Genomic DNA, 13765 nt, shown 5'->3' with positions numbered 1-13765 from the left:
CCGATGACGCCGTACGGCGTCATCGGGGCGTGCGGCGCAGGCGCGCGGGGCGAGAGCGGCGGAGGCGGAGCCGCTCCCTCGGTTTCCCGCCGGCAGCTCCATGAGGGCTTGGCGGGCGCTGCGGCGGACGGCCGCCTCCTCCTCTTCTTCTTCTTCTTCTTCCTCCACCTCGTCCTCCTCTCCTTCCGACGCGAAGCCTCGCAGGCGGGCATGGGAGGCTTCGCTGTCGCCGCTGGAGCGGGTGAGGCGGCTGCTGCCGCCCGAGGAAGCGGCGGTGGCAGCGGCAGCAGCGCCGCAGCCGCCTCAGGCTCCCCCTGAGAAAAAGGAGGAGGTAGAGGTGGGCGCCCTGGTTGAGGAGGCGGGTCGGCGTTCCGTGCCTTTCCGCGCCGGGGAGCTGGCGCTGGCGGAGATGCGGAGGAAGCACAACACGACGCTGAAGCTGCTGTGCCGGCTGGCGGCGGAGGCGGTGCTGAACAGCTCCGGAGGTGTCGTGCCCCACCGCGACATCATCGGGCAGCTGCCCGGGCAGGTGCTGCGCACGTCGGAAGGGAAGCGGCTGCTGCTGAGGCGGCCCTCGCTGGACGAGTACGTGCTGCTCATGCCGCGGGGACCCACCATCGCCTACCCCAAGGTACCGGCTGGTGGCTGGGAGGTCGCTGGCCGAATCTCTCCTTTCATTTCCCGCGAATAGTAACGTGCCGTGTTTTTCTTGCTCGCAGGATATAAGTGCTCTGTTAATGATGATGGATATCCACCCGGGAGACACCGTGTTGGAAACTGGCAGCGGGTCTGGTGCTATGAGCTTGTTTCTGTCAAGAGCAGGTGAGAACTTGCCTTTTGAAAATTCCTTATCACAACCTGGGTTTTTTTTTTTTTTTTTGTTTGTTTGTTTATTTGTTTGTTTTGCCCAGAATTTTACTTTGGTTATGGTTTTGCCCATAACTTTTATTTATGGTTCTCGTGGTTCTTACTATTCAGCTCATGAAAGCTTTGCTGCAGTTCACATATAGTTTAACTTGAAGGAAAGTTACATGAGCGTAGGGACTGCAAACCATTCTGGTATGCTTAGAGGGCCATGATGTAGCTGGTTACAGAAAGCCTTGCAGAAAGCTGAGTTTCAGCCATGCCTCAAGATCACTGAACTGCAGCTGGTCTTGGTACGTTGGCCCCAAATTTCAAGGTCAGCAGTTGCACCTCTGCTCCCTCTCTCTTCTGCCTCCTACTGCTATTGCCTGGTTTCCTCTGATCATCATTCTGGAATAAACTAGTGTTTGGGGTTTTTTAGTTCCATTGGGATTTTGAAATTAGCATGGGATTATCCTCAAAGCAAACACTGCTGCTGTAGGAGCTAGAAGCTGATGAAACAGAAGATAAACATCAGAGCTTCTTTTTCCGTTTACAGAGAGGGAAAGTAGAAGTCCTTAGCTTTCCCTGCCTTTCCCTACGGGCAGACCCAGAACCCAAAGAGATGGAATACCTGCTGCTGGCTAAGGCAGAAGCTAGCTCTTGCTAAAAACAGCAACTGATTTTTCTGCCTTGGGTATTCAGCCTACTGTGGCCATTTCATACAAGCACACCCGAACTTGCCAATTATTCTTCTCATTTTTCAATCTTGTTCAACAGGTTTTTTTCTAGTCACTTTAATTTAGCTGTAAATGGGCCAAGCTGGCAAAATCATTGGCATTACTCTTTCCAGGGAAAGAGTGCAGTTGTTGTGTGCCAGATCAGCTCTATTTTGAGGAGTGGGAAAAAGGTATGAAATTTTATTGCTATTTTCAGATTTATTGAATTTAAATTGGCACTGAATACATCCAATTTTAATCACAGCTGAACACACTTTGGTGCTGACACAGAAATAAATAGATTTGATTTGCTGTGCTCTTTCCTAATGGTGGCTGCTTTTGCCACCATTAAATACACACCAGTGATAGCCAACAAGGAAAACAGCTGCTGTGTGGGTAAATGCTGGAATTCAAATCTAATGCCCACCTTACCAATGTCCTTGGAATTATTTAATTTCCAAAGTTCTTGTTAATTTAATAGATTTCATTAATCTCTTAATTGCTATTCCCTTTATATTTTCTTTTCCATTCTTTCTTAAATCATTCCCAAACCTACTGACATGAAACAGGATGAAGTTTGGAGAGTGGTATTGGCTATGACTTTAAGATCTTTGAGAACTGGAAAATATGATGTATGCAAATTGACATACTGTAGCTTCACAGTAATGAAGTTTTGCCTAGCTATTTCACCGTGTTCTTATTTTCACAAAAAAAGCAGTTTCCAAAAATAGGAAAGACTTTGAATGAGTGGAGGTAAAACTGATCCCCCCCCGCCCCAGTGCAAAGAATTTTATTTTTCTGATGTTTGTAAACGGATAATCTAAAGTAACAAGGAGTTGGCACTGTGACTCTAGAACTGCTTCAGGTGATCAAAGGCAACGTGCTGAAACCTTCCCTTTCTTACAAGCTGGTTCTGGCCTTTGTCTGATGCAGGGTGAGCTGGATCAAGGAGCAACTGTCAGGAAATCCATCCCTTTTACTGAGTTACCAGAATGGGTTCACAGTGGGATCACATAGGTGGGAAGGAGCCTGGTGACTTCAAACTGAAATGGTTTAGGAAGGCACAGAACTGACCTGAGGAGGTGCTCCTTCCTGAAAGCAGCCTGCACCCATTCCAAAGTAGCAAGGAGAGAGAAGTGAGTGGTGGGATAGGCCTGAGGAATTGGAGTAATACAAATATAGAATAATACAGCAGTGCACACCTGCTGTCTGCCTGCACAGCCTGGAAATGCTTCCTTTATGAGAAACAGTGTACATTGGACTCATGGTAAATTTCAGAATACTAAATTTAGACTTAATAATTTATTGCTGTTGCAGACAGTAACAGGAAAATTACACAAACCTGGATAGATCAAAGAGTGCACTGGAAAACCTTTCTGTGGGGCTAAGACCGGTGAGTAGAAGGATCTGGCAGGGGCCACAGATGCTCTATTTGTCTTTTGCTGCAGGAGTGACTTCAGTAGAACATCTGGAGCAGTCTGTACTACTATAACTACACTTTGTTTCATCTGTGCAGTGATGGGTTTCTGTCTGTGAGAGAGCTAACATGGCACTTTTTCTGCATTTTTGTTTTAAATGTAAAGAAAACATAGATTATCATTGATTGTTTCGTATGTAATAATTTCCTAAAGTGGAGATGGAAAGGTGTACTTATGTTACAAATTGTGGTTTTTGCTTTTGTTTTGTTTTTTTTTTCCCCAAGTCTTTATAACAGCAGTGTAAAGTGGTGAGTGGAGTGTCTTCTCTTTGTTTTCAGTTGGGCCCAAAGGACGTGTTCTAAGTTACGAAATCAGAGAGGACCATCATCATTTAGCTAAGAAGAATTACAGGCACTGGCGTTCTGCATGGGAAAAAGGACACGTGGATGAGTGGCCAGATAACGTGGAGTTCATTCTTAAAGACATTTCAACAGCTGCTGCAGATATGAAATCTGTAACCCTTGATGCAGTGAGTGAATCCAAACAACTCCCCCATTTGACAAGTGTCTTTTCTCCATTAATGAAAACCTCTAGTGCTCACACTCACAATGGGACTCCCATACCTAGTGTAAAATGAAAAATAACAATCCAGGTGAATCAGTGAAAGAAACATTGTACATTTTTTGTCAGATACAAATGTTTTCAAGGTTTCTGTTACAGGTTGTCAAATGAAAGAGTGATAAAGCTGTACTCTAGAAATATTACAATTAATTATTGCTATCTTAAAAGCAAAGACCAACTCACTTTATTGTATTTTTGAGAAATTGATATTTTTATGAGATAAATATTTCAAGCATTGAATTTCAGAAAAATACATAACCTTATTAAATATGTAACTATGTGACCACTTTGCCATCAGCTATATAGAATGCACAATGTAACTAAACCATAATTCAGAGAATGCTATGTCTTGCTCTCCTATCCTACTTTTTGTATCCAGATTTCCTAAAAGGAGTCATGCTGAGGAAAACTGCTTGATGCTACTCTTCCCTGTAAAGCTGAGAAACTACTTACAGCTACTTATATACTAAATGCTTTAAACAAATAGCAATTTTTTAAATGGTGCAAGCAAAGACATATAATACATAGCATAAAAATACGTCGTCAAAAAATGTTTCAAGTAATAGTCCTGCAGGAAGGATCAGATATTGCATATTCCATTGTTCTACAATCTGAATAGCTTCCTAGCAGAAGATGGATAAATTGCCAAAGACAAGAAGTATTTTTAATCTTGAAACTGACAGCAAGTTAGACATTGTGACCATGTGTTCTTTTTATGCATTTGAACAATTTTTTTTTTTCTCACATTTGAGAAATAGGTATTCAAATGTGTTAGTAAATGTAGTCTTCTAAAAGTTTTTATTACTGTCAGGATTATGGGATTTAATTACTAGGAGGCTTAACTTCCTACAGACCTACTTAGTTGGTCAAACGCTACTTGCTGTTTTAATAGAAATTCATTTGGAAGTAGAGAGGACTTCATTTTGTGTAAGCATGCACCTCAGGATTTGAGAGGCAGTAATGAAACTGGTTGATGATTACATACTGCTGTTGTATGCATCTCTTTTCCATAACCTTTCTTTCTCCCCAGCATTGTTGTATGTTACATTGGTAGATGTACACATGTTCTCCCAGTAAATATTAATATGTCTTTCTCTTGCAGGTAGTTCTGGATATGCTGAACCCTCACTGTGCTCTGCCTGTTGTACACCCAAGCCTGAAACAAGGTGGGGTGTGCGCTGTGTACTTAGCAAAGTAAGTATTTCTTTTTGGCACCTTTATTCAGGCATTACCTGGCCCCAGTACAAAACCAAGCACCTTCTGAAATACACATCCAGCATTAATGAAATGGTTAACAAAGTTGGGTTTTTTCCCCATGTAACTTTCTTTGGGAGTTGCACTCAGTATAAATTACCCTTGGCCAAATCCTTTGGCATCTGCCTGGGGAATGTTCTCATTCTGGTCAGTGAAGTTTGGCCTTTATGGCATCCTCAAAAGTAACTGCACTGTTCTCCAGTGCAATAGTCAGGTTGCTCCTTTACCCCAAAACTGAAGGACTTGCATAACCTCAAAGGTAAAGAATGTGCCAAAGTCAGTAGAACTGAAATTTTGGGTTTTCAAAATACTACTTTATCCTTTGCATTTCTTCAAAAGTATCACACAGGTTATTGAGCTTTTAGACAGAGTACGGAGCTGCAAGCTTCCTTTTTTGTGTGAAAGGATAATTGAGGTAACTCACAGGAGCTGGTCAGTACTCCCTGCTAAACTCAAGCATTACAAATCAAGTCAAATGGTGGAAACTCAAGAAAATATTGAAGAACTACCTCCAAATGAATACGAAGAAATCCATATTCAGCATCAAGCAGTTCTTAAGGAGAGCGAATACAATGGTAAGGACTTTACTGCTGATGAGATCCCCTATTACTGCACTTTGATCATCCAGTGTAGGAAGAGGCAGTATTTTTGCCTGAGTCAGCTGAAAATAGGAAAGGTTTTGGACAGCTTGGACCTTGTCAGGTTTAAAGAAGACTATTAATTTTATTTAAGTTAAAATATCCTACTAAAAACCTGGGCTAAATAAAAAATAAATTTCAGTCTGCAATAAAGAATGACTGCCCTTCTACTACTGTTTTCAAATTTTTGAATTTTAAGAAAATGCAGTTCTTTATACTCAGCCTAAAGCTGCTTTAGAAGACCCTGATGGACTTAAGGATTCCTTAGGAGAAATGGTGGCCAGTGAGCTCTGCTTTAAAATTATGGTGTTCTGGCAAATCCAAAAATGCTGCCATATATATATTATATGGGAAATGTAAATATATATAGAGTATAGAGTATAGATCTGCAAAATACAAAGAGTTCTGAATATACTGATAGGTGACAACAAATAAAACCAAAACATGTCAGGGAAAAACATTACATGTAAATTGTCTACTCTAGTCTGCATGTAGGTCTTAAATATGTGGGAACAAAATAAAAAAAAATGTCCTTCTCACAGAATCACTCAGCGATGCTGCTGAAACAAACCAGTCAGTGCCTTACATTGCCCGACCATCCCACTGGCAGGAAGCTCATTCAGGTGAGACTCTTGGAAAAAGATTATCTTAAATGTTTAGTGGTATTTTTATTTAAAATAAACGGGTTTTTTTGGGTTTTTTTTGTACTAGCATTTGGTATTTTCCTATCTGATGAAACCATAAAACTGACAATAATAAAATCATTGCATATTGAAATACTAAAGTGGTAACTTTTGTTTTTTAATTAGCATTCCTTACCAAGCTGAGAAAGTTTCGACCACTGCTTTCTTGATGCTGCTGCCTCCATAGCTTCTAATTTGAATATTGTATCAGAATGAAATAAAACATAACAAATTAGATGCTACATTTTGCATTTTGTGTAACTTTTAACCAGTGACTGCTCTGATTTCTACCTCACATCAAGTTTGAAACACCAACTGTTATCCCACTATGTAAAGAGAAACATTTGAAGGGAATCCTCATGTCTGGTGGTGTGATGCAGTCCAGATTGTTCTGCAAATCACAGTATCTGTTTCTGCTTTGTCAGGTGCATTTCATTCTCCATTGCTTGTAAACCAGTCCATAGACTTATCTTGGTCCAGGGTGCTACATAGTTGCCTTTTGCTGGACAGCCTCTGACAGTTTCCTAGAAATAAGGAGAAAAAAAATTTAATAAGAAAATAAGGGATCAAAGGCTCTCCTTTGAAATTAATACTTTCCTGGCTTCCAACTGGTGCCTATAGGTGTCTTTAAAAACAAAGTTCTTAAAGCATAACTTTAAGAGATACTGAAATTCACTGAATGTGTTCACTTGATAAAGCTGTGCTTGTTTCAACATCAAAATAGTTGTTGACAGGCACAGCTTTGGTTCCCTTCCAGCACTCACGCTGTAAGTTGCCTGGTTATTTGTGAACGTTGCTTCATATAAGTATTCTCAAATGGTTGGAGGAAACACAGTTTTTTCTGGCTCTTGTCAGGCATAAGAAGCCAGATCTCTCAAATAAAAACAGACTTAAAGTAATTTTAGGTCTCCCCTGAGTAAGTGGTGATGTTTAACACATTAACTTATTAAGTATGTTTTGTAAATGACTTGCTTTATATCTCAGGAAATACTCAAATGCCAAATTTTTCAAAGTTGAGAATCACACTTGTAGTAAAGCTGACAAAAACAGTAACAATCGTACTGTAACAGTGGAAGTTTGGATATAAGTGAATATACAGAGCTATAAATAACTACCTTTGTATTAGATAAGTATACTAGGAACTGGTTCATTCACTGGTTAACTACAGGAGAGTGTCTTTGCAGAGCTGAGGCCTTATCCAGATGCCTGAGGAAGTTTATATCTCAAGTGCATTTAGCTTCTAATAAAAAGTTTAATGGGTTTGCCCCACAGCTGCTCTATGTAATAGAGGCCCCTAATGCAAAGGCTGAGGGTGCTATTGTGAGTAGAGTAATGGGGAGAGATTCAATTACATAAACAATTCTTGCAATAAGCTCTTGTTTTCTACTCATACCCCAGGATTAAAACAGTGCTGTATAAATTGTCAACAAATTAGATACTTAGGTTAAATCACAATTCCCATTTTCCTATATGTCCAAACCCATGCCACAACTGAGCGTCCTGCCCTTTTTCAAAACATGCTCTCAGCAAGAGCACTTTTAACTCCCTTTACACACCGGTATTTTTATTGTCCCAGCCAATCATAAGCATTTAAAACAGGACTCTCCATTTCATTTATAATGCAAGAATAGTAACAAATGCCTGAGTAGACTGGAATACACCAAAAATCTACCATAGCAGATGAAAGTAACGTGAAGAGACTAATGTAAAGCAATTGGTACTTCCAGGAAGTCAAGATATGATATGTGAAAATGAATCCATAAGGGTAAAAGCACAGTTCTGCCGAGGTGTAAGAGGGAGGGACAGAGCAGTCCCTGCAGCACTCTGAAGGGCAAATGTGGCCCCAGTTGCCTAAACCAAGAAAAATTATTCACAATATTAAACCATACCTTGGGCTTTATAAGAAGGAGAGTCAATGAGCATTTTTTCAGTTGAAAGGGTGTCCTTTGATTTCTGGGATGAGTGTAAGTCCATCATCTCCAAAGTGTCGGTAGATGAGGAGGAAGATGATAATCCAAGTCGTACAAATCTGCCTTTCTTCCCGCAGAGCAGGCACTCTGAAGGAGTAGCACTGGGTCCTCGGGGCAGCTGCACTTGATCATTATAACTCCTCAGAGCTCCGCTGTGCTGCACAGAGCGCTCTCGCTGCCAGATGTAATGTGTTGGAGCGATAGCCATCACCTGTGGGAACAGCCATGGCATCACGAAGAGCAGAAATAATGGGGAAACACTCAGCAGAAAACGAGATCCACTTAGTTTATGGCAGGGAATTAATGTAGCTGAAATGGGCAACGCCTCTTATCTGTCTCACTGACCACTGGAAAGTTTGCTCCTTTGGGCAGGAGTAAGTAATCCTGATACCAGTCAGGTGTGGAAACATCCCAGCATCCAGCCCTATATGTTCACGTGAGTCACCACAAAGAGCAGCTCATGCTCGGGATTTTGGACACAAGAGGGTCTCTTTGGCCAGCTACCAAACACCAGCTGACAGTGTTCATCATCACTTCCCAGTGGGAAGCTGGGAGGGCATGCATAGAAAAGCATCCTGCACTCGCCTTGTTCCTTGTGCTTTTTCCCATAGCATCTAATCCCATCCCCAGAAATGGCCTCTAGAGTAAATGACATTTGCTTTTCCACCATCTGAAAGTAAACATTATGTACTTGGAACATGACAAGGGCTTTTCCAGATACACACTTCACCTGAAAAGTGAGGAATATATTTTTTCCTTGTGAATTGTAAAGCACACAAAATTACTGCTAAAGTGGATGAAGTGAAACAAATTAAGGTAGATTTTAAATTAAAAATATTTGTATTTTGCATAAAAATATTTTTGCATTGGCTAGAATTTGCAGATTCTAGCCAATAGAAACTTTACTTTTAACAGCAGTGCAATATAAAATATTCTACTTTACTTAAAAACCACTGTTTCAAATGACATATTTTAAATGGAGAAGGAAAAAATATCATGGAGTATAAATGGACCATTACATTTTAGCAGCATCTTCTCTTTCCCATGGATTGTGTGTTTACTTTAGGGAAGAAACTGTACAGAGCTAAATTGCTAGCTGGTGTTACTTGTTGTGATTTCAACATCTACAATATGAAATCTCCCTCCCTACCTCTTCACAGCAGCGTCTGCTTACAATAGCCCTGTAGTCAATTCTACTCCAAAGTTGATCTCTTAACTTTAAGAAATCAGGGAAGAGTTTTCTCCAGGCTTTGCCCAAAGCCCATGGGAAAATGTCATACTTTGCTTCTTCATTGTCTTCTTCAACTGTGTTTGCCAGATACCTTCAAATATATATATGTTTATGTTTGTAAATATTCAATCTTATACCACTATATTAGAATGATTTCTAAAATAACAGACATATTGCAGTGGTTCTTTTTTTCTAGTATTATGAGGAAAAAACACTAACAAAATACAGCCTTCTCTCTGGAATACAATATTTTCTTAATTAGTTGCATGTGCATCCTTTGGGTAAAAAACCCAAGCTTTTATAAAAACTGTTTTACCCTAGAGTTTCCTAAATTAATAGATAAGCAAGAACTAACACATTCTGACATCCTTCTCCAAGCTGGCAAGAAACCCTTGAACAAAATAAACAGTTTCTGATTGATTCTTTAAATAAGGCTTAAAACTATTCTGTGAAATCTTAAACTTTTAATTTTTTACCTTATGGATTTTAGCTATTCTTGGAAAATTACATTGCTCATATTAAATTAGGAGGAAACAGGTCTACTTTTAGTTATAAATTAAAAACTTAAATAACTTTTTAAAATGTCTCTGTTCTTCCCTTTGTTCACTATCTAGTTACTTTTAGTTTTGTTTTCTCAGACAACAGGAAAATGTTTATTTCCTCTGGATCCATCTGGTACTAAACTCCTGTAAATCACACTTGGAAAAAATTAGGATTTTTAGTTTCCTCCCCAGTTTTCTCACTTGCTCCTGACCCCAGTCCCACCAGACTCTGTCCCCTTCTAATCCTTTCACTGTTCTGGCCTGCCTTTTCCCCCTTCAGTGGGGTCAGAGGGCTCCCTCCTCCTTGCTCTGTGGATGTCACCCACAGTATTAATGACAGTGGAAAGAACAGCCACCTTTGCACTAGTGTGCAAATCAGAGTATCTGAGAAGTGATGTTATTGGAAAAGATGACCTGAGCACCATAACACTGTAAAAAAAAATGCAGAACCCTCTGCAGGTATAGCCAAATTCAGAGGGTTATGTAGGCCTGACAAAGATGGATTACTGATTCCACCACTGTTTCAAAGTATTGGCATTTTACAACTGTTCAAAAAAGTTCTCAGAAATTCTCTAACAATGCTTTTATAGTTGATTTAAATCACATTGACAGAAACTTTAATAGCAAGTTACTCCTGAGATGCCTGTCATGGTGAAATGTTTTGATACAAATGCCTTAAAGGCTGGCAAAGGTATGAAATAAGGTTTATACAAGCACCTGTGAGCCACATACATGTTGCTGTGTATTGTCCTGCATGCATTTCTTGTAATGCTTTAAAAAGCTCCCAGATTCAATTTGGTAGGCAGAATGCCACTGTGTGTATCACTACACCAATGCAGGCAACCCCTGGCTGCTGCTCAAGCTTGTTCCATCACAGGAAGAATGGTGACTTTGCACTATTTATGTACAGTATGTAGATTATCATAGAACCACAGAATGGTTTGGGTTGGAAGGGACTTTAAAGACCACCTAGTTCCAGCCCTCCTGCCATCCCCTAGGATGCCATTAGATCAGGTTGTTTATATACTGCCCCAAGGAAGTCTCATCACATACTATAACTGTCAGTGTCATAAAGAAATAATGCAAAGTTTATCCTAATAAAACCAGATAATTTTAAAGTACTTACAGAGCCACAAAGAAATTGATTCTGGTATGCTCACTTGGTGTGAAGTTAGCTCTCTTGAAATAAACGAAAGTCATTGCCAAGAGATACTGTTTTAAAATGTAAAATGAAGTATCAATGTGTTACTTAGATACAGTATTTCCTAAATTGATTCACACATCTTCTACCAATATATTTTCATAATTTTTAACAATGAGGAAAGCATGAATTAAGTTTCTTGAAACTTCCATGTGAAACCATTAGAAAAAGAATATGTTCTGTATTTGCATTAAAGTATCAAGTAATTAAGGGCGGATTTCTCACTCAGTGTATATTCTATTAACAAAGGAGGAAATACACTTACCTTGTCTGCAATTTCACAGCAACAGTCCATCCAAAGGAAGTCTTGGATGAGATCATCATCTGTAACAAGAGAAAGCTGTAGCATTTCAAACACCAAAACTGTTTATGTCAGAAGGTATTTATAAATAAATAACAGATGGTCTTTCATTAAACCAAATGAAAGAAAAGAAGCTAGACCGGCCAGTAGGGAACAAAGAAACCGAGGGCAGTAGGAGAGGTTCAGGTGTGAAAAAAGCTTACATGACAAAAGAAAACAAACTCTACCAGAAAGGCAAGGTGGAAAATCTGGTGACTGCATTTCATCCACTCTCAGTAACAGCAGGTGAAAGTGAAAAATAACCAATATTTTTTCTGTTTGCATAATTTCTTCCTGCATTGCATGCACACCATTATTTCCGAGGAACTACAGACTGCTGAGATCCTGCACCCTGATTACCTGGCAGCCTTTATAGGGCAATACTTGCTTATTTTTGGTCATTGCTTCACTGTCCATGATCATGTACCGTAATTACCACAACCTCTCTCTCATTCACTGCTGTATGTAAGGGTCAAATGAAAACCAGCTGTAATCTTCCACTATTACTTAATGTCTTTGCTAAATTAAATGAACACAAAACTTTATATGAAAGAGATACAAATAAAGAAGAGATGCTCCAACTCCTTAGATCAACTTCCCATTCCACTTCTTCCCCCAGAAGTTTATTCCCACAGTACAGAACATGTTTAAGAGACAAGGAGTCCCTTTTTTTAAAGCTCGTGTAAAACAAGATACATATTGTTTTACATGTATTTGTTGAAATATAAGAGGAAAATATTAAGGAAAATTATCATAAAATAAAAAGTAGCAAAACACCCTGGTTTCATTTGTAATTTAAAAAATAATTTTCATCAGTTAGGTAGCCCTTTTATTTTCAACTTAAGCATTAAATATTTATATATCAAAATATACCAACAAAAAGTTTTGATAAAGAATTGCCATTAGTTTCAATATATAAAGGACTCTCAACATTCCTGACCATAGAAAACATTCTGTTCAGTCAACTCATTCATATCTCGCATTATTAACCTACCAAATAATTTAAAGAAAGCTGTCATTTCCTGACGCTGAATAACTAGACATGGTCCCTTTGGACATTTATATTTCTGACTAGGAACCCCTTTTTCACAATTTTCTTGACGATCTTTAAAAGCAGGTCGCTTTAGTCTAGCAAGTTTTTTTTGCTGATGTGATCTGGATGCACTTGATTTTACATGAACAGTGACAGTGGGAGGTGTCTGACACACTAGATTGTGTTTCATTTCCTTAAACCAAGGTTCCTGTTGAAAGAATAAGAAGAAATTAACTACAAAATTAGTCAGTTTCAGCACTAATACATTTCTTTTGTTCACATGAGACGTTTCAGTAGAACTTGTATGTCAGTGATGGAAAATGAATTTATCAGTACTGATTATCTAAGTCTTGTGTCCTAAGACAGCCACATAGAGTTCTTTGATTTGGTTCTAATTTTATAAATCTTTCCCCAGTAGAAGGAGCCTTCAATTTTACTTTTTTCAGTCAACTTTGAAAAATGAGAAAAGAGCCTTTCCAGGAAAAGCTGCTGTTTGTCAGATCCTTGTAGCTTCACACACTTACTTAGATCTACCAAAAAACCTGCGTTCTTCCCCTCCAATTTGTGATTGTGTCTTTTTTTTTTAAAGGAATATTAATAGAACTAAGCAGCAGAACCGTGATTGAGCCATGTAACATTAAAGTCAAGTCTTGAGCTCCTAATTGCCATTGGGAATTAATCTTATCCCTCAGGTTGGACATACCCAGAAGGCACGGCCAAAGAAATACCCGTGGTGTTCGTCACCGCAAAAATGTAAGGGGATACCAAACGGAGAGTGAGGAAGGGTGTTTTTGGCGGGTTTAAATGTATTTACGCCTTCAGGAGGTCTCCCGGCAGGGGGCTGTTGGAGGCTGGCTCACTGCAGCCAACCGGGCTCCCCAGCGCTTGGGTGGCCGCCGCACGAACACCGAAGGGCCCTGAGGGGAGGCTGCGGTTCCGCCTCCCGCGCCACAGCCCGGAGCCCACAGCCGCCCTTCCCGCCTCCCGCAGCCGCCTCCCCTCACGCCTCCGCACCGCGAGTGGCGCCTCTCGCAGCCAATCAGCGTGCGCGGCGCACCGCCCCAGCCAATCGGGCGGCGGGGCGCTCTCTCCTCCCGCCCCTCCTGTTGGCGCCCGGGGCGCGGCAGCCAATGGGAGCGGGGCACGGCGGGGGCGCCTCTCGCTCGCCTCGCCGCCAGGGGCCGTGTCCGGGCTGCCTTGGGGCAGTGCAAAACAAACTTTTCCTTTTCCTTTTCCTTTTCCTTTTCCTTTTCCTTTTCCTTTTCCTTTTCC

General features: G+C 40.4%; 2 protein-coding genes across 6 annotated transcripts; one reads left to right on the top strand and one right to left on the bottom strand.

Moving 5' to 3' along the window:
- Positions 1-4: 4 nt before the first annotated feature.
- Positions 5-12048, top strand: TRMT61B (tRNA methyltransferase 61B). 5 transcript variants are annotated; one of them, XM_072927439.1, is made up of 7 exons: positions 5-631; positions 720-822; positions 3319-3509; positions 4704-4795; positions 5195-5430; positions 6036-6116; positions 8224-12048. In XM_072927439.1, exons 1-7 carry the CDS (start codon positions 101-103, stop codon positions 8235-8237), a joined length of 1248 nt encoding a protein of 415 aa, XP_072783540.1. In that variant the 5' UTR covers positions 5-100; the 3' UTR covers positions 8238-12048. The 5 variants fall into 5 exon arrangements, 3 of the variants coding, with proteins under 3 accessions (XP_072783540.1, XP_002195891.7, XP_072783539.1); XM_002195855.7 differs by lacking the exon at positions 8224-12048 and adding an exon at positions 6303-6418; XR_012055266.1 differs by having other exon boundaries at positions 5195-6116.
- SPDYA (speedy/RINGO cell cycle regulator family member A) lies at positions 8055-13410 on the bottom strand. Its single transcript, XM_072927440.1, has 5 exons — positions 12455-13410; positions 11386-11444; positions 11046-11131; positions 9297-9468; positions 8055-8357 (listed from the first exon to the last, which is right to left on the bottom strand). The coding sequence occupies exons 1-5, from the start codon at positions 12681-12683 to the stop codon at positions 8055-8057; spliced, it is 849 nt and encodes a 282-aa protein (XP_072783541.1). The 5' UTR covers positions 12684-13410.
- Positions 13411-13765: the final 355 nt, after the last annotated feature.

This window comes from Taeniopygia guttata, chromosome 3 (assembly GCF_048771995.1).
Source record: "Taeniopygia guttata chromosome 3, bTaeGut7.mat, whole genome shotgun sequence".
NCBI lineage: Eukaryota > Metazoa > Chordata > Aves > Passeriformes > Estrildidae > Taeniopygia > Taeniopygia guttata.
The sequence above is the reverse complement of the archived record's forward strand: the minus strand, read 5'-3'. Positions and strand labels throughout refer to the sequence as shown.